The 23,288-nt window shown below is 39.2% G+C and overlaps 2 protein-coding genes across 3 annotated transcripts; both read right to left on the bottom strand.

Moving 5' to 3' along the window:
- Positions 1–89: 89 nt before the first annotated feature.
- mterf3 (mitochondrial transcription termination factor 3) lies at positions 90–7,968 on the bottom strand. Its single transcript, XM_056249483.1, has 8 exons — positions 7,918–7,968; positions 5,380–5,741; positions 5,151–5,303; positions 4,887–5,076; positions 3,511–3,658; positions 1,092–1,163; positions 849–1,010; positions 90–573 (listed from the first exon to the last, which is right to left on the bottom strand). The coding sequence occupies exons 2-8, from the start codon at positions 5,714–5,716 to the stop codon at positions 379–381; spliced, it is 1,257 nt and encodes a 418-aa protein (XP_056105458.1). The 5' UTR covers positions 5,717–5,741; positions 7,918–7,968; the 3' UTR covers positions 90–378.
- Positions 7,969–8,232: 264 nt separating this feature from the next.
- On the bottom strand, positions 8,233–21,759 carry rad21b (RAD21 cohesin complex component b). 2 transcript variants are annotated; one of them, XM_056249480.1, is made up of 14 exons: positions 21,606–21,759; positions 19,255–19,442; positions 18,351–18,480; positions 18,167–18,266; positions 17,978–18,084; positions 17,085–17,294; positions 16,880–17,005; positions 16,664–16,792; positions 15,238–15,461; positions 12,710–12,863; positions 11,669–11,814; positions 11,414–11,578; positions 9,271–9,354; positions 8,233–9,160 (listed from the first exon to the last, which is right to left on the bottom strand). In XM_056249480.1, exons 2-14 carry the CDS (start codon positions 19,396–19,398, stop codon positions 8,969–8,971), a joined length of 1,911 nt encoding a protein of 636 aa, XP_056105455.1. In that variant the 5' UTR covers positions 19,399–19,442; positions 21,606–21,759; the 3' UTR covers positions 8,233–8,968. The 2 variants fall into 2 exon arrangements, with proteins under 2 accessions (XP_056105455.1, XP_056105454.1); XM_056249479.1 differs by having other exon boundaries at positions 16,664–16,795; positions 21,606–21,758.
- Between the last annotated feature and the right edge of the window lie 1,529 nt (positions 21,760–23,288).

The following is a 23,288-nucleotide window of genomic DNA, read 5'->3' as shown; positions in this document are numbered from 1 at the left end:
CTTGTTTTTATTTTAATTTATGGAATATCAAAGTATTTATTATTAATGATTTATCCATGCATCTTTAATTAAAATAACTTCCCCTCCCTCTTACAGCGACATCTCTTCTCTTATGAAGTGTTTACTGGCGCAAGGGCGGGGCAACCTGTCACTCACCTGAGATCCACCAATAGCAAACCACAACCATCCAATCAATTCCCTATGGACAAAATCAAGCCCCGCCCTACATTTGTTCTTGTTTGCAGTTTCACTCGGATATAGGTCACAACAGGGAAGAAAAGACTATCGAAACGTATATTTCATGTCGGCGTTAAATTTTTATTTATAAGACTATGTTCATACAACCCAACTTAAAGTAACTTAATTTATTCTGTACATCTACAATGTTTTCTGAAATCTTTCAAAGTCTTCAAGGGTGGCTAATGCTACTTCTGAGCAGAAAATGTCATCAGGCAGGAACACAAAGCGATCCAAAGAGATGTAGTTGGGTTGAGATGGTTGGTACTGGGCCCGGCCTAAGTACTCCAGAAACAAATGCCGCTCTTTGATGCGAAGGAATTTGGCATTAAGGACCTTTGAGAAGTAAAAAACAAACAAAATTAAAGTAAACTCTGACACTGCAAGACACAAAGACATTATTTACCATTTAACACAGCAGAATAGACACTAGTTCTCTTCCTTGAAAAAGCAATTTATATGAAACTGGCACAATATCTGAATTCAGTATTCAAAGCCATGCAATAGAAATACCATGCAAAATGCCTCAGATACAATATCTCTACAAGCAATCACAGCTCTAACTCTACATTTGTTATAATTTTTATATGAAAGGGGCAAATAAGATGTACCTGTGGGAACTTTGCAATAAGTGAGTGTGGAACCTCCATGGTGTTGTGAACGAAGTCAAATATTTGGGTGAGTTTTCTTTTATTAGCGATTAAAACTTTAGGAACAGTTGTGACAATGTGTTGGATTTCATTTCCACGAAATCCAAACTCCAGTTCACAAACCTTGATGAGAGAAATAAATGAATATCTGTCACAATATTACAATTAAAAACAAAATTACGAAAGACCAAGAAAGTGTCAGACCTTTAGATTCTCCTTGATTGGCTCTAAACTTCCACACAGTAGTTTCGGTAGACGAGTCACAACATTTCGGGTCTGAAAGTATAAATCACGACAACACTCATGGTGAATGTAGATCTTCTGCAAACGCTAAACGTCAATATGAAAATCAGGTCAAAATCATGTCTTCATTATTGAGTGGTATGAATGGATCTTAAAGGGATAGTTCACCCCAAAATGAAAATTCTGTCAGTAATTATTCGCCGTCATGTTGTTCCAATCCCGTAAGACTTTCGTTCATCTTCGGAACACAAATTAAGATATTTTTTATTAAATCTGAGAGCTGGATTACTCCTCCGTGGGCTTCTATGGTAATTTCCTTCTCTGTGGGCCTCGAAATAGTTCACGTAGTGTAACAGCGCAGCGCTTCTGGGTTGTACGTCACACATAGGCTCACTATACGCTGATTTCACGCAGCCGTTATTTTGAAATCGAAAGCGAGGCTCCGGTGGGAAGTAAACCGGAAGTGTCGCCTTAAAAGGGATAGTTCACTTTGAAATAAATTTTTGGTATGTTTTAGCTTACCTCAAGGGCATCCAAGATGTAGGTGTCTTAGTGTCCACAGTATTTTCAATTTTGATATTTTTAGGTCAAACCGTTTTTGTCTGTCAGTCATATAATGCAGGTCTATGGTCACCACCTCAAAGAGCATGCACAGAGAAGTCCAAATTAAACATGATTTAATGACTCGTAAATGTAAGTACACACTGATGGCCTAAGACACGAAACGAGCGGTTTGTGTGAGAAAACGAACAGTATTTATATTGTTTTTACCTCTTGTAAACACAGCCACGTCCAAGTGATCTGAGGGCGCCGGCGCTTCGGTCTTTTCCGGAAAGCGCCGGAAGTGATCTCTCTCGCGCGTGAACGTCACTCATTGTTTACACAGAGCAGAGATTGTAAGTAAGACGGCTAATTAAAATGGTACAAATTTGCGCTTATCCGGGATGTTTCAACCGTCGTAAAAGAAAACAATTCCAAAAAAATAAAAAATAAAACAATTGTATGAGTGACGTACATGCGTGAGAGATCACTTCCGGCGCTTTCCGGAAAAGACCGAAGCGCCCGCGCCCTCAGATCACTTGGACGTGGCTGTGTTTACAAGAGGTAAAAACGATATAAATACTGTTCGTTTTCTCACACAAACCGCTCGTTTCGTGTCTTAGGCCATCAGTGTGTACTTACATTTACGAGTCATTAAATCATGTTTAATTTGGACTTCTCTGTGCATGCTCTTTGAGGTGGTGACCATAGACCTGCATTATATGACTGACAGACAAGAACGGTTTGACCTAAAAACATAAAAATTAAAAATACTGTGGACACAAAGACACCTACATCTTGGATGCCCTTGAGGTAAGCTAAAACATACCAAAAATTAATTTCAAAGTGAACTATCCCTTTAATGTGTAGCGAAAAAAAAAACACCCAATCTGGCAACACAAGCCACCAGTGTCGCACCGCGGCCGCCGCATGCGTCATCAGAACAAGAAGCAGCATGTAGTCGACAAAGCAGCGAGGAGGCGTCGCATCGCATGATCAGTTTTAAGACAAGGTCGGTGAGGATGGGAAAAATCTTACATTTCTGTACAAACTTTGCCCGCCGGTAAAATAATTGCTGTAGTGGTTGTATATGGGTTGTGGCAATAATTAAAAAAAAAAAAATAGCTCGCAGCAACATATGGAAAAAAAGAACTATGAACTAGTTCATTTTTTGGAACCGTGAACTTAGTTCAAAATTGTAAAGTATAAACTGAACTAGTTCATTTTAAAATTTGTTAACTGAACTTTGAACTAGTTCATGTAGAAAGTGAACTTTCCCAACACTGTCCATAGGCTTCTATTGTAATTTCCTTCTCTGTGGGCCTCGAGTGAGTTCACGTAGTGTAACAGCGCAGCGCTTCTGTGTTGTACATCACACATAGGCTCACTATTGACCTACGCTGGTCATGTGTGTGATGATGCGTGTGACGTACAACACAGAAGCTTTGCGCAGTTTCACTACGTGAACCATCTCGAGGCCCACAGAGAAGGAAATGAATGGTTGAATAAAGTTGTTATTTTTGTTTGTTTTTTTGCGCACAAAAAGTATTCTCGTCGCTTGATAAACTTAAGATTGAGTCACTGTAGTCAACGATGTCTTTAACTTTTCTGAGCCGGCCAGCTTCGATCCCTTAGAAGCCCTTAGAGTGATCCAGCTCTCAGATTTAATCAAAAACATCTTAATTTGTGTTCCGAAGATGAACGAAAGTCTTACGGGGTTGAAACAACATGAGGGCGAGTAATTACTGACAGAATTTTCATTTTGGGGTGAACGAACCCTTTAAGAGTGAGATTGTTTTTTTTAGTTTTTTCAAACAAAATATATGCAATTCAACTTCACCTTCTCAGCACTGAGTCCCAACTGCTGCTGAAAAAACCCAAGGCGGTTGTCGAGCCTCTCAACGCTGAAGTTAAGCAGATATGGAGCTTTGCTCACCATGACAGCCACAGACTGTTGACTGAACTTCTTTGTTTTTAAATAGGACACCCTTAAAAGGAACAGACCAAAGCAAGAAAGTAACATTTAGGAGAAAATGATCAACAAAAAAAACGGTGCAGTTTCAATGCACAAGTCAAATTGCTAAATGCTGCAATTTACAGTTTATTTTAGATTTTTTTTATTTAAGAGAACCTATTAAGCCCTTTTACAAAGTCTTGTTTTTATTTTTGGGCTCTACTAGAATAGGTAGAGCTTGCTTAAATGTTGAAAAAAAAACCCCTTATTTTTCCACATATTCTCCATTGTTGCAGCTCCTCTCTTCCCAGTCTGTCAGTAACGCTCTGGGCTGTGCTTCCCATAAAGCAACGTAACTCGCTGTTTAACTACGTAACTTAAGTATGATGAATCGTTAAAGAAATCAAATAGCTAGTCACAATTCTTTACCCGAAACCGTATTTTCGCAAATTCGATCATGTTGGTTAATGATGTCATTGTGGTGGAGTAATAACTTTTAATTAACCCGTTTGAGATCTAATTAATGCCAGTTATTCTTATTGCCAGTTATTTTTCTTTATTTCCAGATTCAATCATAGGCTCGTTCTTACGTACTAGCGCACATTCGCACTCTTCAAAAACGGTGCTTTAAATCTCTTGACAAACTAAAAGACGTAAATGACATTTGTATGTATTCTAAATAAAATATATAGATTGTACTGAATGTCAGCTTACTTATTTGGCTCAAAATAAGGATTTATTAAGTCCACAAGTCATGCAAACAAGAGACTATGGTCCTAACCACACAACTTTGTGTTGTTGTTTGTGAATGTTTGTTGGAACTATGGTTTTAGTTCCTGTCTCTATGAAGCCCCTTCTACTGAAAAGCACACTGTGCTCTGATTGGTCGGCTGGAGCAGTGTGTTGTGATTGGTCAAGCGCTTCGAGTGTGTTTGGGAAATGTCCCGACTCTTACCATAACCACCAGTTTAACACACTACTAACTAACTCAACCAGGCCCCGCCCCTTTATTCTGCGTATGAATTATTTAAATGAGGAATATTGTGACGTGTTCGTTCCCGGAAGAAACTCAAGACTACAATGGAGGCGTTTCAGGGAGTTCAGAAACACTGACACTGATATAGAGAATAACTCCCACTGGAGGGACTTTGTGCTTTGTAACTTTGCAGAGCTTTTTCCTGCTCAAACAACAACATTACACACTAAAGAAAGATGAACATGTTAACAAGCATCATAGGTCCTCTTTAAATTCTCTTTCTGACCTGGCTTCAAGGTTGTCCAGGCTTTCTGTGAGGATGAAGGGGTTCTTGGTGAGCAGTGTGCCCAGTTTAGACTCCTCAACTCCCAGATCTTTGAGGAAGAGTAGTCTGGGTGCAACATCAGCTTGGAAGTCAAGCCTAATCAGCATGGAGCCCACATTGGGTCTCTGCTCTAGTTCCCACAGGTTGACACCTTTTGGAAATTGAGCAAAAGATTAGACAAATCCAAAAGAATCCAACATAACTTACTATAGATATGAGACATACCAAGCTGAACAAGTTTGCTGAGAGTTTCTGATTTATCCACATAAGGTTTGAGTGTGAAAGAATCTGGCGGAAGTGCAGAAGGCACTTGGATCTGGACTGCTTCTTCCTCACTGATTTCCTGAAGAGGAGAAGGACGCACAACTGCATCCAAGCCTATAGCAAACAGGATTATTACCTTTACAATTTAAGTATCAGGGATTCACATGCAAGTATAGCTATATATACATACCTATATCCGAAAGAGACTCTTGGTTTGATATTTGATGCACGTTCAAATTTTCAAATGGCACAATATGTTTTTCAACCTCTCTTTCAGCAAGATCAGTCTTATTATTATACACATCTGGTGAAGCGGCTTGGTGGTCGGTTAAGTTTCGTCTTCCACACGGTGCCCATGTCTCTATACTGTGCCTCAGTGTGAGACTGTGGACGGGTGGCTGTTCCCGGCTGTGCTGTAGCAGGATATGATGCGAGCGCTGATGCAGTGTGTGTGTTGACGGCTGGAGAGCTGCAGATAATAACGGCCTCACGAGCAACAAACTCACACATCGCCGACAAAGATGCATGACGAGACGACTCACAAGAGTTTTCCTGGGTGGAATAAGATTGTGTTACATGATTATACATTCTCCTGAGAACCTGATTTTTTTTGTGACTTTTTAAAATTATGTCATTACATTGTTTGGAGCATAAGAAACAATTGGAGAAATATTTTTTGCAATGTCCTCTGATGGGGACACTAGTTATTAAAAAATAAAATGACATGATAATACATGTAAAGGCATTTTTTTTTTTTTACATTTAGCAATCGTTTTTTAGGTTTCAGGCTATTTTTAACCAAACTTTCTCAACTATGTTATAAAAGATAGTATAACAGAATGATTTGATATTCTAGTTTACTTTATGCAATGTGTGTGTAAAATGGCCCTAAATGTTTGCATATTAATGTATTCTTGGGGAAACACGTAATGAAAAAAGAAGTGTAATAACGGAAGTAATAACTTGACATTTTCATAAGAATATCTCAGATTTCATACTAGGAATATTGATGTATAATTTCTTTCAGTGTGTTGCGTCTCTCGCCCAAACTCCCTGATAAACAGCCCAGTGCCAGAACCCCAGCGCCAGAACCGGAAGTGAGGGAGGGGCGGAATTATTTACAATGACACATTTTTGCAAGTAGGCCTATTTAAAAATATTTAAAATTGTTGCACCTTTTAAATAATATTTAGGGTATGTTTTTATTACACAGTGAGTCACTGCTCGTTGTATGAACTATAACTGGTATGTGACAAATAAAGAGCAAGACAGCGCTCGTGTTGTTCGAAGACGTCAGAGTGCGCGCGCGCGGCCAGGGCTCTCTCTCTCTGCTCGTTAAGCGCCCTGTCACGCGCAGCAGTCATTCTATTCTACATCACTCACCGATCAAAATAGGCTTTGGCGGGACAAAAATTTGCTTTGGCGACCGCCAAAAAGCGGACGATCTGACGGGTTTTAGAAGATTTAATACAACCTGAAACTAAAAAACAGACCCGACCTCTATTTGCGACCGGCCTTATATTTACCCAGACCTGCAGCCACACCAGGCATGTAAAGAGACAATCGTCTATTTGGGACTCGGCTATTATTTGAAGTACGGTACATTTTTATTGTTTCTTTTAAAACAATGCCAGATTTTCTCTCTCTTTTTAGATTTTTGTCATTATTTTACATAAAGAAAAATGCATGCTGCACATGTTCTTGTGAAATAAAGTATATTTTATATAAAATGACCATAAGTTTCAAGCATTATTTTTCACCATCATGATCAGGAAGTAACTCTCATAATACAATGAAACGGATAACTATATAGAATTATATTACACAAAATCAACGTTTTTTCATCAAATGCTTATTGTACTATACCTTAATGTATCATTATAATATGTATAAAGTATGACGTTTCGTGTGTAATAATTCCGTTTCGTGTCTAAGCAAACTACGCTCCAAAACGTTAGGTGGCGTTACTCGGTTTAGAACGTAAGCTCGGCCCCTCACTTCCGGTCCTGGCGCTGGTGTTAGAACGTAAGCTCCGCCCATTACTTCCGGTTCTGGCGCTGGGGTTCTGAAAGTGGTGGTGCTGCGGGTCTGCAGCTGGATACTATTGGAGAAACATGCTTCAAGTCCTGGTTCTACAGTGGACATGTCGATGCCCTGTTTTGTAATAGAAAGTCATATTTTGATTAGAAACCCCATTACTTTTTCCCGAGATATTGATTTATGACAAACAATTTGATTATCATATTTCCATAAGAGTGCTAAGTTTGAGAATTCAGTCAACGTCAGTCATTTTTAAAGACCAAGGAGAAGTTGTTGTCCAAACATTTGATATCTCTGAATTTTCAGAACTAACGTTATCCCTTTAAAACTGTGACATATTTGGTCTCAGAGAAATTCGCTAAAATACAATGTCCTCTACAAAGGAAAAAAAAAAAAGTCTATGCTTGGGTCTCAGGAGGATATTGTGAAAATACATAATATTTGATTACATAATACACGCATTAGTTTACGAGGCAACTGCGAGTTTATATCAGTGTATGGGAGTGACAGTATTGACTCCAATGTCACTAACGTTACCATATCAACATGATAGAGTTATCCAGAGAAGGGGAAACGGGGGACAAATGATGCAGTTTATATCAAAGCATTATTATAGCGCAGACTGTATATCATAGACATGACCTTACGTCTTATAAAAATAAACATTACCTGATTTCAATAGTAGGACAAATCTTCACTGCTGCGAGTTCACGTGTTGTTTCCAGTCTTTGCTCTTCGCTGGTGAGTCACAGCGCCCTCTAATGCACGGATGATTCAATGAAAAATCAATTCACTCAGGGGACTAATGGATTCATTAATTACGGTTTATTACAAAAATTACTTAACACAGTTGTACCAAGTCAGGGCTACAGGCAAACAATGTGGTGTGTAAGATTTTAATAATATAACTTGTTATCAACACTATTTTGACATTTTTTTCATACCCATATCATATGAATAAAACAAGCAGTTTCAGAGACATTTAAATAAAGGACTGTACTGCACTGTAACAGATAGTGTTTAATTACTGTAACATACAAAACAGAGCGTTGCCATATAGGTAACATCGATAAAACCAAAGTCTGTGAGACTGTTTAAAAAAGTGCGTGCACAATTACAAAAATTATCTTTACAACAAATGGCACAACATAATTTTTTTAACCAATGTGTATCACAATATATAACATTTGCTTTAATTTTCGGGCTGACAAGCAAAACTAAAGCTGCTTTTGGGTGAATGTTCACAACACTGAAGCTCAGGGAGACTTGAGAGAAATAGTATTGTTACAGTAGTAAAACTAAAAACAAAACACTCTGTAGGTCGATACTTCATTCATTATACTTTTTTAAACATACAAAGTACGAACTTTTAATTTGATATCTTTGGAGCAGCTAAAATGTTACTCTTTTAAGTTTAAACGACAAAGAAAACACTTTCATGAAAGTAAACAAGTATGTTGCATGTCAACATGTAATTCAAAGCATGCAAAACAGCATTAAATAATATGAAACAGAAACGTCTAAAACACATGATTAAAGACAACCAACTGAAGGCTCAAAGCCTTTGCAAATTGCTATAAGAAGCACTTTTTCGACATTATAAAAGTCTCTTTTCCCATTTGAGACAGAGAGCACGTGTAGTATGCATTAAAATGCACATGCACAGATATACAGAACACATCATATACAAACAAAACCATTAAAAAGGATACAATCTGCCAGTGTTGACCTGTAAGAGTCTATATAATGTGAAATCGGGGGCCCGGGGTGGCGATGATGTCGCTGTAGGGCTCGTCCTGCCTGAGCTCCACTGCCTGCTGTTTCTTTAGCACCAGAAAACTGTAGAACTTGGCAGCTGCTTGTTTCTTGTTGTTGTTTCTGCACAGTTCCAGCAAGCTGATCGATTCTGCTCCAGTCTTAGCAATGACTCTCTGTAGGAAGTAAGAGGAAGCATTCAGAGGAATAAAAAGGGTATTTGTTGATATAAAATCCGTTTATTGCATTATCAAGATAGTTACTGCATGTTTAAATTCTGCCAAACCTGTAAACCGTGCAGCATCTGCTGTGTTCTCTTGTTCCACCTCCTCTCTTCCTGATCCTGGTCTCCGCTCTGACCTTCCTCCTCCTTATAAACAAAAATTCTGATTTACAAACATTTCATTTTGTTTTTGGGCTGTACTCTTTTGGGTTTTCATTCTTGAATGTTCAAAAAACATATTATTCCCATATTCTCCATTGTTGCAGCTCCTCTCTTCACAGTCTGTCAGTAACGCTCTGTTTAGTTCCTGTCTCTATGAAGCCCCTCCTTCTGAAAAGCACACTGTGCTCTGATTGGTCGGCTGGATCAGTGTGTTGTGATTGGTCATGCGCTTCAAGTGTGTTTGGGAAATGTCCCGCCCTTTACCATAACCACCATATTAACACACTACTAGCTAACTCAACCAGGCCCCGCCCCTTTATTCTACGTATTAATATTTAAATGAGGAATATTGTGACGTGTTCGTTCCCGGAAGAAACTCAAGACTACAATGGAGGCGTTTCAGGGAGGCGTCCTCTTTAACTGAGTGAAGGGATCTGATAGGAATCAGTTGCAAAATAAATTTTCTAATGCAAAAGTGAACAGTGAATGGCAAATAGCTTTACAAACAGTATGCCCCACATATATATATATTTTTTAAGAACTGATCAAAATTAAAATCGGAAATCAAATCAAAAATACATAGTAGCACAATTATAAATTCTACAAAAAATTAGGCATTTAAAAATTACGTTTTTAAATAACGTTTCTACTATTACAATGCTTAAATCTGAAAACTTAAAAGCGACTGCAGATTGTTTGGCTGTACTAAGCAGGTTTTCTTATTTAAAAAAATAGGCATTAAGGCCCTTGCACACTGAGTCTGAAATTTTCATATGCGTTTTTTCGTATTCGTGATTTGGTGGCTCTGAATTGTCAAAACACCATTCAAACTGCTCGCTACGGATGCGAAAAACGCAGAAAATCTAACCCGATCTGATTTTTTTTAATGATGGACGAAAGTTTCAGAGGCAGTGTGTAATCCTGATTGACATAACGTGAGGTCGTATTTATTTTTTAACGCGCGAAGATTTCAGACGCGAATTTTGGACTCAGTGCCCTATTTTAACGATTTGAAACGCAAGTATCAAGCGCGAAGCGCAAGTAACTTTGTGGGCGGATCTCGGCGCTGTTGCTATTTTACCGGCGGGATAAATGACTCTTGCACCCGACGCAAGTTTAAAAGGGGTTGGTCTGAAATAGCTTCATTATTCATAGGTGTGGTTTGGGCGTAACGTGAAATAAACCAATCAGAGCGTCATCCAACATACCCTTTAAGAGCAGGTGCGCATGTTGCATGGCGGATTGTTATTTTTATGGCGGATTTAGCAGGCGCGCGCCAGGAGCGGTTCACAGCCGAGGAGAGCGACGTTCTTGTCAGGGCCGTGAAAGACAGAGAAGTGGCGCTGTATGGGGATGGGAGATTTATTTTTTCCTGGTTCTTGACGGACAAACTAATTTGTCAGATGCCCTTATATACACATGTGTCTTGCCACTATTGGGCAAACAGGTCTGATCCGTCATTACTACAATTAGCCTGAAAAATGTGGGTAAACGTGTAAGCTAGATTTAGGCCTACATTTTTTTACATCTTCATGGACACCACAATGATTTCCCTCATGGGTTAATATTTTTCCTTGTTATAATGTATGATTTGCATAAATAAAAACTGCTGCATCTGTGTTGATGAGAGAATTAAAGTGTATGCGCGTTGTGCACCCGCTACATTATGGCCAAGCATGCGCGCTTAAAATAGCATTATGAACAACACGCCACTGACTTTAGACTAGGTTTTTTCTGGTCAGTGGCGGAATTGTTTTCTGGAACTGCAAAATAGCACTAGGGAATGTTTGCGCCGAAACACGCCTCCTTTTTGGACCGACCCGCCCAGGGAGCGCAAGTTCATTTCCTAGTTTACGACGTGCGTCTGTGGAGGGAAAAGCCCGCTTTGCGCGGGTGCAAAATAGGAATGATACATGCGTCAGTGTACAAAGTCATTTGCGCCGGGTGCAAGATAGGCCCCTCAGTGTGCAAGGGCCTTTAGTCTCGAATAATAACAGTTTTTCTCATTTAACTCCATGATTTGTGGCTATTAAAGCCTCCTCACCTCATCCTCTTCATCATCATCCTTCTTGTCTTTGCTCTTCTCTCCTATCAGGTCGAACTCAGGGATGAGCTGTGAGATGCTGATTGGTTCCTCAGGAGGAAGGTCCACCGGCTGCATGTTCACGTGTTGTGTGGAAACAATGGAGGAGCGATCATCCTCAAGCATCTTTAGGAAAATAGGTGAGACACAGAATTAGAAACCCATATACAGTGGGGTCAATAGCCACACTGAAAACCCTGCGACTCGAGATCTCACAGGTAAGGCAGGCTCTGCGTCCTGAGCTTTGCGCTTCTGTCCGCGGTGTCCGGACGGAGGAGGCATGACTGATTCATCGAGGGTTGTGCGACTGCCCTCCATGGCTGAAGCCTGCAGAACACTGGGCTCCTCCAAGATGGTCTGGTCTGCAAAAAGCCAAAAACGGGCATTAGTCAAAAAAGTAGAGAAACTACGGTTCAAAAGTTTGGGGTGGGTACATAAAAAAAATAAAAATAAATAAAAATCTGAAACAGCTCACCAAGGCTGCATTTATTTGATCAAAAACACAGTAAAAACAGTGAAATATTATTACAATTTAAAATAACAGTTTTTTTATTTTAATATATTTTTAAATGTGATGCAAAGCTGAATTTCTTAATTACTTAAGTCTTCAGTTAGTTTACAAAAAAATGTTTAAAGATCTCTAGATCATGATTCTAAATAAAACAACTAAACAAAATAACATGAAATTTACTAGAGGTGTTACAAAATGTTAATTGCTGCAGTCTATTTTAAAATATTTCCTTAATTTGAATTTATTATTATTTTTTTATAACAATCGGTCTGAATGAATGATTCAATGACTCACTCATAAAGACTGAATCAGCAATTTTGAACGAATCTCTTGAATGAATGACATATATTTTTAACAGTCACCTGTCGCCACCTACCGGTGTAACAATGTAATTGACCTTCATTTGAAGCGTCAAGTTTCTTTCAAAAGGAGATTTACTGTATTTTGATCACTACTGAAGACATCAGTGTTTATATCCAAACTATAAACTTTTATCCCAGTACTTCTGTGATCATTTGAATTATTGTAGGACAGAAATATGACAGTGTGTTTGTCAAGCTGTTTCATATCTGTACATGACAACTGCTCTCTCTGAGTCAGAACACAGATCTGAATGTTCTCTGTGATCATACTTGTCAAATAGACATCTTAGCAGAATCATAATCTTTTAGGAATAAGTTTGTGTGGGTGTTTAACGATAAATTGTGCAGCTCTAGTAGTTAGTAGCACGAGTCAGCCTATCTTACCAATGATGTCTCTTTGCTGAGACAGGACCTCTTCCCGAGGAACCTCAGGGTTCTCCAGGTCTTTGAGGAACTCGTCCAAGCTGTCCGCTTCTCCACCCTTCCTCCTCTTCCTCAGTTCATCGGGCACCAGAGGGGTCAGGCAGCGTGTGAACATCTGCACAGAGGAGTACAGCCGGGCTCAGCAATTTGTGCAGCAATTCATTAGGTAACTACACTTTAAGGGCAAGACAACAAAAACTGTCCAAATAAGTTGTTTTAAAGGGTTAGTTCACCCAAAAATGAAAATTATGTCATTAATGACTCACCCTCATGTCGCTCCAAGCCCGTCAGACCTCCGTTCATCTTCGGAACACAGTTTGAATGAATGAATGAATGAGGCATTTATATAGCGCTTTCATATGTACTACTGTACACCCAAAGCGCTTTACAATCATATCAGGGGTTCTCTCCTCAACCAGCACCAGTGTGAGCATCCACTTGGATGATGCGACGGCAGCCACAGTACAACGGCGCCAGTGCGCTCACCACACACCAGCTATAGTTGGAGAGGAGAGAGAGTGATAGAGCCAATTCAGTGGATGGGGATTATTAGGAGGCCATGATTGGCAGGGGCCAATGGGTGGAATGTGGCCAGGACACTACTCTTTACGAGAAGTGCCATGGGATTTTTAATGACCACAGAGAGTCAGGGCCTCGGTTTAATGTCTCATCCGAAGGACGGACAGTTTAAGATATTTTAGATTTAGTCCGAGAGCTTTCTGTCCCTCCATTGTAAATGTATGTACGGTATACTGTCCTTGTCCAGAAAGGAAATAAAGACATCATCAAAGTAGTCCATGTGACATCAGTGGGTTAGTTAGAATGTTTTGAAGCATCGAAAATACATTTTGGTCCAAAAATAACAAAAACTACGACTGTATTCAGCATTGTATTGTCTTCCGGTTCTGTTGTGGATCCGCGTTCAGTGCCGCCGCTGACGTAAGACGCTGCTGACGTGTGTCTGGTGTGTGTGTGTGTGTGTGTGTGTGTGTGTGTGTGTTCTGGTTCTGTTGTGGATCCGCGTTCAGTGCCGCCGCTGACGTAAGACGCTGCTGACGTGTGTCTGGTGTGTGTGTGTGTGTGTGTTCAGGTTCTGTTGTGGATCCGCGTTCAGTGCCGCCACTGACGTAAGACGCTGCTGACGTGTGTCTGGTGTGTGTGTGTGTGTCTGGTGTGTGTGTGTGTGTATTCTGGTTCTGTTGTGGATCCGCGTTCAGTGCCGCCGCTGACGTAAGACGCTGCTGACGTGTGTCTGGTGCGCCCGTGTATTCGGGTTCAAATAAATATGGCTGGGCAAAAAAATGCAAGTCTTCCTCTGTGTGGAAATCCTTAGACATGTTTGCGAAGATTGTTTTGTTTCCAGCGTGCGTCTCCCTCAGACTGTAAACGAAGCTCGGGCGCACCAGACACACACACACACACACACCAGACACACGTCAGCAGCGTCTTACGTCAGCAGCGGCACTGAACGCGGATCCACAACAGAACCAGAATACACACACACACACACACACACACACTAGACACACACACACACACACACCAGACACACACACACACACACCAGACACACGTCAGCAGCGTCTTACGTCAGCGGCGGCACTGAACGCGGATCCACAACAGAACCCGAATACACACACACACACACACACACACACCAGACACCAGACAAACGTCAGCAGCGTCTTACGTCAGCAGCGGCACTGAACGCGGATCCACAACAGAACCAGAATACACACACACACACACACACACCTGACACACGTCAGCAGCGTCTTACGTCAGCGGCGGCACTGAACGCGGATCCACAACAGAACCAGAATACACACACACACACCTGACACACGTCAGCAGCGTCTTACGTCAGCACTGAACGCGGATCCACAACAGAACCTGAATACACACACACACACACACACCAGACACACGTCAGCAGCGTCTTACGTCAGCGGCGGCACTGAACGCGGATCCACAACAGAACCGGAATACACACACACACACACACCAGACACACGTCAGCAGCGTCTTACGTCAGCGGCGGCACTGAACGCGGATCCACAACAGAACCGGAAGACAATACAATGCTGAATAAAGTCGTAGTTTTTGTTATTTTTGGACCAAAATGTATTTTCGATGCTTCAAAACATTCTAACTAACCCACTGATGTCACATGGACTACTTTGATGATGTCTTTATTTCCTTTCTGGACAAGGACAGTATACCGTACATACATTTACAATGGAGGGACAGAAAGCTCTCGGACTAAATCTAAAATATCTAAAATATCGGAGGTCTGACGGGCTTGGAGCGACATGAGGGTGAGTCATTAATGACATAATTTTTGGGTGAACTAACCCTTTAATAGATTTCTGTGTATTATTATAAGCAAAAGAGTGCCAAAAACAGACATATCCAAGGCTACTTATGTATTTTGTTACACTAAAGCCTGTATTAATGTCTCACAGCTTGTTCCCGGGATCTATCCTGACCTTGAGCAGTCTGCTGTTCCAGAGAGGCTGAGCTGGCAGAGAAAACAGCTTCTCCACTCCTCCAGTTTCCTTCCACATCATCAGCTTCTTGGTGGGGGGAGCCAGATCCAGAGTGGTGACAATGTCGGAGTAGTCGCTCAGCTGGGCACGGATGGTCTTACTGTCCAGCTCCTTCACACTGTCCACAATCAGCTTCCTCTTTCTCTTTGCTTTGGTTTCTTTCACTATTAATATACGAGTTTGGTGATGATAGGCAAAATGACATTTTGTTTGCAAGACTTCAAGTGAATTGGCACAAAATGCTGTTAAGTAACTAATGCAGTATATCAGGGCTCAACAAAACATTTTTTTTTTTTTTTTACTTGCTCACCATAGATTATTGTACATTAAAACCTTATAAATCATTTGTGTTGGTTTTTGTTAAAGGGATAGTCCCAAAAATTACAATTCTGTCATCATTTACTCACCCTCATGCCGTTTCAAACCTTTATGACATACTTTCTTCAGTGGGACTTAAAAGGAGATACGTTGGTAACAAACCAGTTTGGGTTCCCATTGAATTGAAAAATACATGTTTTGGTTACTTTCATTCTTCAAAATATCTTCTTTTATTTTCTCCAGAAGAAAGAAAGTTTGGAACAGTTTTGGAACAACATGAGAGAGTAAATTATGACCGAATATTTCATTTTTGGTTGGAGTTTCCCTTTAATAAACATTCAACCCTATTTTAATCAATAATATTACATGCATGCATATTATTTATATCAACAAATTGTTATGCGTCAGAAAGAAAATTATATTTAAAAAAATTACAATAAATTATTTATAAGGTTAATTTGCAATAATAGATGGAAATTATACAACAGATATAATAATATAAAAATAATATAATAACAATATAATTATATAGTAAAAATTAATTTGTTAGAAAACAATGTCATGTGGCGACTTGTTTATCATTTTAAATATAATTGAATAATCATAATTAAATATAATTAATATAATAATGTGTCATGCGAAACAATATCATTATTGATAATATAAAATAATATCCTACTCAATAAAATTAGTTTATAGTTTTTTGACAAAACGTAGTCAGTCAGCTAGGTAATTTTACATTGGTGACATTTAAATCAGCAGAAACTATTTGATCAGTTGTGTTAACTGCACAACCTTATTATTAAAGGCATAGTTCACCCAAAAATGAAAATGTTTGTAACCAAGCAGATCTCAAGACCCATTGACTACCATAGTATTTTTTTTCTTTTTCCATACTATGGAAGTCAATGGGGCTCATCAACTGTTTGGTTACCCATATTCTTCATCTTGAGGGTGAGTAAATGATGACAGGATTTTCATTTTTGGGTGAACTATCCCTTTAAGACCTGTATTACTGCACCTTTACAGTTTATTTATTCTGGCTGACCTGTGATGTCGATGGGCTCCAAAGCAAAAGCCTCCTCCTCATTATGGACAAGGGTGGTCTGTTCAGTCTGGTCTGTCATGGTGGGCAGCTGCTCAACAGGACCAGAATCAGGACTGTCTGGACCTCCTGCTGCTATTGGACAAAATACAGTATTTCTATTATTATGCAAACATGTAATGTAGATGTTAACATATGATTATGTTAAAAGCTTTTTACGTGAAAGGTTGTCGAAATCATCCTCATCGTCTCCACCGTGGTCTTGGGGCATCATCACACCCTCAGCGATGGCAGGAGGGTCATCAAAAATACCACCTCCATCTTCATTACTGAGCAGCTTGTCCACTGCAATACAGCAAGCAGCCAGCTCAGTCTCAGCGGATGCTTTTACATGCTTCGTTGTGCTTATGGATGCCTCTCTTACCCAGCATGCCTCCCTCTGTGCTCTCCATAGGGTTGTCTCCAAAGTCATCCTTGTATTGGTCGTACTCTAGGTGATTGGACTTGTCCGCCATCTGTACGCTACTTGACTCTGACTCCAGCAGCAGGTTAGACACAGACGCCCCATGGATGATGTCCACTTCAAATGCACCTTCCTCTCGCATCATCTCTCGGTCATCCATCCCAAAATCAGCTGTCGAGGAAAATGTGTTGGTTGTTAATTATCTACTTTATGAGAAGGATGCAATGTGATTGAATAATCAGTTTAAAGAGGACCTATTCATAGTCTTGATACTAGAATAGATTTTCATGCTTGTAAGTTCAAAAAACATTATTTTTGACATATTTGACATTATTGCAGCTCCTTTCTTCCCAGTCTGTCAGTAACGCTCTGTTTAGTTCCTGTCTCTATGAAGCCCCTCCTTCTGAAAAGCATGCTCTGATTGGTCGGCTGGAGCAGTGTGTTGTGATTGGTCGAGCACTTCAAGTGTGTTTGGGAAATGTCCCGCCTCTTACCATAACCACCAGTTTAACACACTAATAACTAACTCAAACAGGCCCCGCCCCTTTATTCTGCGTATTAATTATTTAAATGAGGAATATTGTGACGTGTTCGTTCCCGGAAGAAACTCAAGACTACAATGGAGGCGTTTCAGGGAGTTCAGAAACACTGACACTGATATAGAGAATAACTCCTGCTGGAGGGACTCTGTGCTTTGTAACTTTGCAGAGCTTTTTCCTGCTCAAACAGCAACATTACACACTAAAGAAAGTTAATACTAAATAAACAGTATGTATAAAACAAACAGCTTTGATCCACATAAAGCATGTTCTAAAGCAATGCCATGAGTGAAGATGATGCTTTTTATGCCATACCAAAATCAGTCTCTTGCAGTAGACTGAGGTTCCCCACTTCTTCTCGCATGGTGATCTCCTCCACACGGGACTGATTCAGGGTGAACTGTTGAGCAACGTCAATGTCGCTGCAATCCACAACACAGGGAAGGGTCAACACTGACAGCATACTACAATTATATGATATCTATCAGTTAAAGTCGCACATACTCCAGGTCGGGAAGAGGCTGATCGAAGTCGTGAAACTCCTCAGGTAACGTAATGGCGTTGTAGGCGGCTTCACGGTTCTCCTCAGGTAGGTCGACCACACCTGTGTCAAACAGTCAAACAATGCACAAAATATTATCTCTTGCAGTGCAACAGGATCAACTTATGTAGTCCAGCCACAACTTACCTGGGCGAAAAGCCATTTTAATCTTAATAAAAGCCTCATTGCAGTCTGCCAGCAGGTACTTGGCTTTTCTGTGGTAGATCCTCACCACACCCAGGAGTAAGTGACCAGATGTACGGAGAGCCATTTTTACCTATCAAATTAAGCACATATTAGAAGTAAATGGAGCTGCTATAGAGTTGCTCAGTCATGATGTCAATTTGCAAGCATCCCAGAGGGAATTTCTAATGTGATTTTTGAATAGAGGTTTTTGATTTATGAGTAAAGGTCTGTGAACATTACTAAAAGAGATTTCACGGTTTGTTCTAAGCATAGATATCAGTAGCAACGTGTACATGCACCCAAATAATCTGTTTATAATTGGATTGATGACTCAATTGGATTGAAAGGACATCATGAAAACACTCCGAATGAGCTCGATCCACATGAAATTTTGATCAAATTGAAAGGGGCGGTGTAGACCTGAAATAATCCAATCAACAGGAAAACATTATTTACATGTTATCAAGGCAAAAATGGCATTTATACTCATAGTAACTCGTAGCACATGTGCTGAATGTGCTGACTGGGCACTACGAATGCACTGAAGTTTAGTCCTGAATACACGTAATAATAATGCACATGTACATGAAAATGTGCATCGGATTACATGTCTGTGTTTAGGGTTCATACAAAATTCTGAACGAACATTTATGCAAATTCAAACCTCAAAGTAAAACCTCAAATGTGGTTGGGTCTTAGGACTACAAACTTTCAGTTATATTGTGTTAGCCATATAATATCTTGTGAACAGCACTATTCCTCTAAAAAGGTGTGAAATACATTTGAAGCATTTTAAAAACAATACAGAACAGAAATGGAATCCACAAAAAACCTAAACAGCGTGAGTTCAAGAGAATCCATTGACCTTTGGAGAGATGATGCTCTCTACGCTGCTCTCCAGATTGCACTCAAACACGTGTGCTTTGGTCAGCTTCTTATCCCAGTGGGCCGCCAGCCAGATTTTGGCCAGCGGCCCACGTTTGCTGAGGACAAAGTGAGCGTAGAACATCGTCCCTGCACCTTCTCACACTGAGGTGGAGGGGGACGCTGAACCTGCAGAATAAAATGGCACTGGTGTTAGGTAGGTATAACACTACATCACAATTATTGATTTGATTGATGTGTCATTTTTTGATGTTAAGACTTTCCTCAGTCCCAGGCACCCAGCACTCAGACACAAAAATTGTCACAGGGACACTACCCTAGAGTTTATGCAGAGATAACTTTAACCAAGCCATATGCAGTTTTATGCCCTTGAATGCTGTAAATGCTAGTGGTATCAAAACGTTGCTGTTTGTTTGAGGTTGTGCCGGACTGTCAGTCTGACCAAACAATGGTAGACAGCACAGAAAACTGTTATTAGTGATATTCAGATTAATTTCTGTTACACCGTTTGTTTAAAATAATCCTAAAATATGATTTAATAATTCATGTCTGCCACGACGTACTTCATCATGTGGACCCTGAGCATGTTACATGCTTTAAAAAGTCAACATTCAATTAAGTTTCTGTTCATTGTAATTTCATGTATCCATGTTCGTTTGCTTGCTCTTAAAGAGTCTAGATGACTTTTTAAATAAAGTCATCTAGAACCTTCTGCAGTTTGCATTTACATTACTACGTTTGTAGTCATAAAGCATGTTCTTACTTGCACATTTAAATAAAAGGCTATTTATTCAATCCAACTCGCTTTCATACAGTATGTGTGTTCCAATTCAATCAAAAGATTTGACTCAAATGAACGAATCACTGGTAAATTGGATGGACATCACTTTTAAAGCTAATGCATTACAATATTGCGTTACCCCCTAAAAAGTTACTAATTCCGTTACTTATAGTTTTTATGGAAAGTAATGCATTACGTTACTTCTGCATTACTTTTTCTAACCTGGGCTGGGCTTGCTTGTTTGTTTGTTTGTTTTTCAAATGAAGGTCAGCAGCAAAGACAGTGAGATTAAAAATACATAGCCTACAAAAAATATATTATTTAACATAATTATTGCAGGTTTGCACAATATTCTGAGTTTGCATTTAGCTGTTTCAATTCATTTTGAGGAATGCTGAAACTTTTTGTGCAAGTGAGATGAGTAAATGGCATCCCTTTAAAGTACACACTAGTCTAGTACTACAATCACCATCATGTTTACAACACGTACACACAGTTTCTCTCACCATGCAGACAGGAGAGCTGTCAGTCAATAAATGGGAAAACAATTGTAACTTGCGTCACTTATTTGAAAAAGTAACAAACATGTTGTTGTAAATTTAAAAGAAATAAATTACTTTTATAGTTTATACTTGAAAAAAAAATCTGATTACGTAATTCAGGTTAACTTACTTGAAATGAGTTACCCCCAACACTGGTTATAAGTTATATATTGCTAAGTTGTTTAATACTGCTCGCCTTGTTGGTTGTTTATTGGAAATGCTTAGGAATAATAGATTTGATTAAAGACAGCAGTCGTAATTTTAGCACATTTTCACATAATTTAAAATATAAAAAACTTTGCAAGATTTACGATTCTGCGTCGCGTCATCAGTCTGTGAAAAATTTATATTTACCTTTACATTTTAAGAAATGCTATGATAATGATGTTAGATGTACTACTTTAATCTCTGATGCAAGAACTGTACTAAATACCTGTATTAATTTGTATTTATAGTTAAATCAAATAATTATCTAGAATGGGTGTTTAGATAAACACCCCATTATTTCAGAGATGGGTGTGTGTGTGACTGCAAGTGATGGCGGGCCCTGTGTGATGCGCTTTTATTATTTACGCACTTGTATTATTCTCTAAATGGCTTTATTCCTGAGCTGTGCAATTACAATAGTCTATGAAATGTATGTTAAATGTAATGAACGTTAATAATGTAACACGAAGGACAACTGTTTTTGTAAGGCTGCGGCTAAAGAAGAGCTAACAAGCAAACGGTCTGCTGTCGCGAGATCAACATCTGCCTGCGCTCGCGCCATGTGCGGATTTTGCTCATGCATTGCAAAGGCATTCTTCACAGAAGTCATTTTAGCGTATTTTGTGATAACATAAAGAAGTGATGTTGCACAGCGTCTGTCATTTGTCGCTGGTGTAACGTTACCAGGGAGAGAGAAATGGGATTTTCTAGCAAGTTTCATGACGAAAACGAATGGTGGTGATGATTCCAATGCATGCACTTAAATGCATTTTTAGTTATGCTTTCGCCGAAAGTACTTACGCGGAACGGTCCTATCGTAGCTTTCCGTATTTAGCAACCGTTTCTAGGGTACCTTTCTCACCCTCCTCCCACTGTACAGTTTCCCTAAAACAAACAAAATGGCGACGCCCCCTCCCGCCGACGCTGAGAGGTTCAAAACGAGCTGGATGCTTATGGAGGACAAGTGTTGGAGACTGCATGTTCATGCACATAGGCCTACTGAGAATGAAAATTACAGAGAATACAAATTATGACGACTGTAGTTTTCTATGAATTATATATATATATATATTTTTTTTTGTAGCCTAATTTTGGTTGAGCTATCGCTCTGGGAATGGGGTCTAGTATATTTAGTAAGCCACAAATAACTTTCTCAGGAAGAACAAGTTGCTATTACGTAGGCCTAAATAAGAACAGTGAGAATGATGATCATAGGAAAGACTTGCGTTGCTTAATCTGTTGCCTATTCTTGGAACTGTGGCATAAGGTTCAGATTCAGAGCAATGCATCTGAACCTTTCTTAAATACATTTTCTAAATGTCTATTTAACATCTGATAGGAAATATATTAGAGACATATTGCTGATGAGCAAACTAAAAAAAAAAAATACATCTTGCAGATGTAAATAAATGTACATAAAATAGACGTCTCTGTGATGGACAGTAGCTACACAGTAGGCCTAGTGTGTGTGAGGCTATGTAGAATCAAACTGCAGATTTACTACAGTTGCAATGAAACTGCAATGTTGCAACAGAAACGATTTAGGTTGATGATGACGACTAACCCTAATGTACACTGCAATAGTCAAAGGAATCTACAATTTGTACAATTACAACAAGCACTGGAAATAATATCTACAAACACGCTATAACCTCCTGGGACCCAAGAATAGACTTTTGTCCACTGTAGTGGACATTATATTTTAGTGAATTTCTCTGACATCATACATGTCACATGACACAACCTAGGTGTCCTGTAAAGAGCACATTCAGGAATTTTCAGAGATACCAAATGTTTGGAGGTTTCACCATGAAAACAACTCCTTGGTCTTTAAAAATGTCTGAGATTAATTTAGTGATCAAATGTAGCATTCTTATGGAAATATGATAATATAGTGTAATTATAATATAAATTGGACTACTTTTCAAATTGTATTTCATAAAACAACATCTCAGGAAAATGTTATGGGGTTTCAAATAAAAAAAAAACTTTCTGTTACAGAACAGGGCATTGATTTCAAACGTGTCCACTGTAGAGGACATCAGGACTAAAATCATGTTTATCAGGCATTCTGGGAGACACAACAAGTGAATATGGAAATAAATTATACATCAATATTCCTATGAAATGTTAGATATTATTATTAAAATGTTGCCAATTATTACTCCAATTATTACCCTTATTCTTTCATTAAATGTTGCTCCAAGAACACATTAATGTGCAAATTAGATACAGTGTATAGATACATTGCATTGAATGGGAATATTAACTTATGGCCATTTTACCCACATATTGCAAAAAGTAAAATGGTGTATCAATTCATTCCATTATTTCTTTCATAACATAGTTGAGAATAATCTTTATACAAATTTTGGTTGAAAAAATCCTGAAACCCCAAAATGTATTGGTGATTGAAAAAAAAATCCCATTGTTTTTGCCTATACATATAATTTCATGTCATTTTATTTTTTAAACAACTTAGTC

Source organism: Rhinichthys klamathensis, unplaced genomic scaffold, assembly GCF_029890125.1.
Source record: "Rhinichthys klamathensis goyatoka isolate OS25496 unplaced genomic scaffold, OSU_Roscu_1.1 h1tg000060l_1, whole genome shotgun sequence".
NCBI lineage: Eukaryota > Metazoa > Chordata > Actinopteri > Cypriniformes > Leuciscidae > Rhinichthys > Rhinichthys klamathensis.
The sequence above is the reverse complement of the archived record's forward strand: the minus strand, read 5'-3'. Positions and strand labels throughout refer to the sequence as shown.

What these genes read in the sequence shown, in the direction of transcription:
- mterf3 (XM_056249483.1), bottom strand. Translation starts at nt 5,716, where the DNA reads ATGCATCTTTGTCGGCGATGTGTGAGTTTGTTGCTCGTGAGGCCGTTA. An exon ending in CTGGACAACCTTGAAGCCAG is followed by an intron (nt 3,659 to 4,886) that starts GTCAGAAAGAGA and finishes GTTCCTTTTAAG; the next exon opens with GGTGTCCTATTTAAAAACAA. An exon ending in CAATCAAGGAGAATCTAAAG is followed by an intron (nt 1,011 to 1,091) that starts GTCTGACACTTT and finishes TCTCTCATCAAG; the next exon opens with GTTTGTGAACTGGAGTTTGG.
- rad21b (XM_056249479.1), bottom strand. Translation starts at nt 19,398, where the DNA reads ATGTTCTACGCTCACTTTGTCCTCAGCAAACGTGGGCCGCTGGCCAAA. An exon ending in AGAGCATCATCTCTCCAAAG is followed by an intron (nt 18,481 to 19,254) that starts GTCAATGGATTC and finishes TTAATTTGATAG; the next exon opens with GTAAAAATGGCTCTCCGTAC. An exon ending in CAGCCTCTTCCCGACCTGGA is followed by an intron (nt 18,085 to 18,166) that starts GTATGTGCGACT and finishes TGTGGATTGCAG; the next exon opens with CGACATTGACGTTGCTCAAC.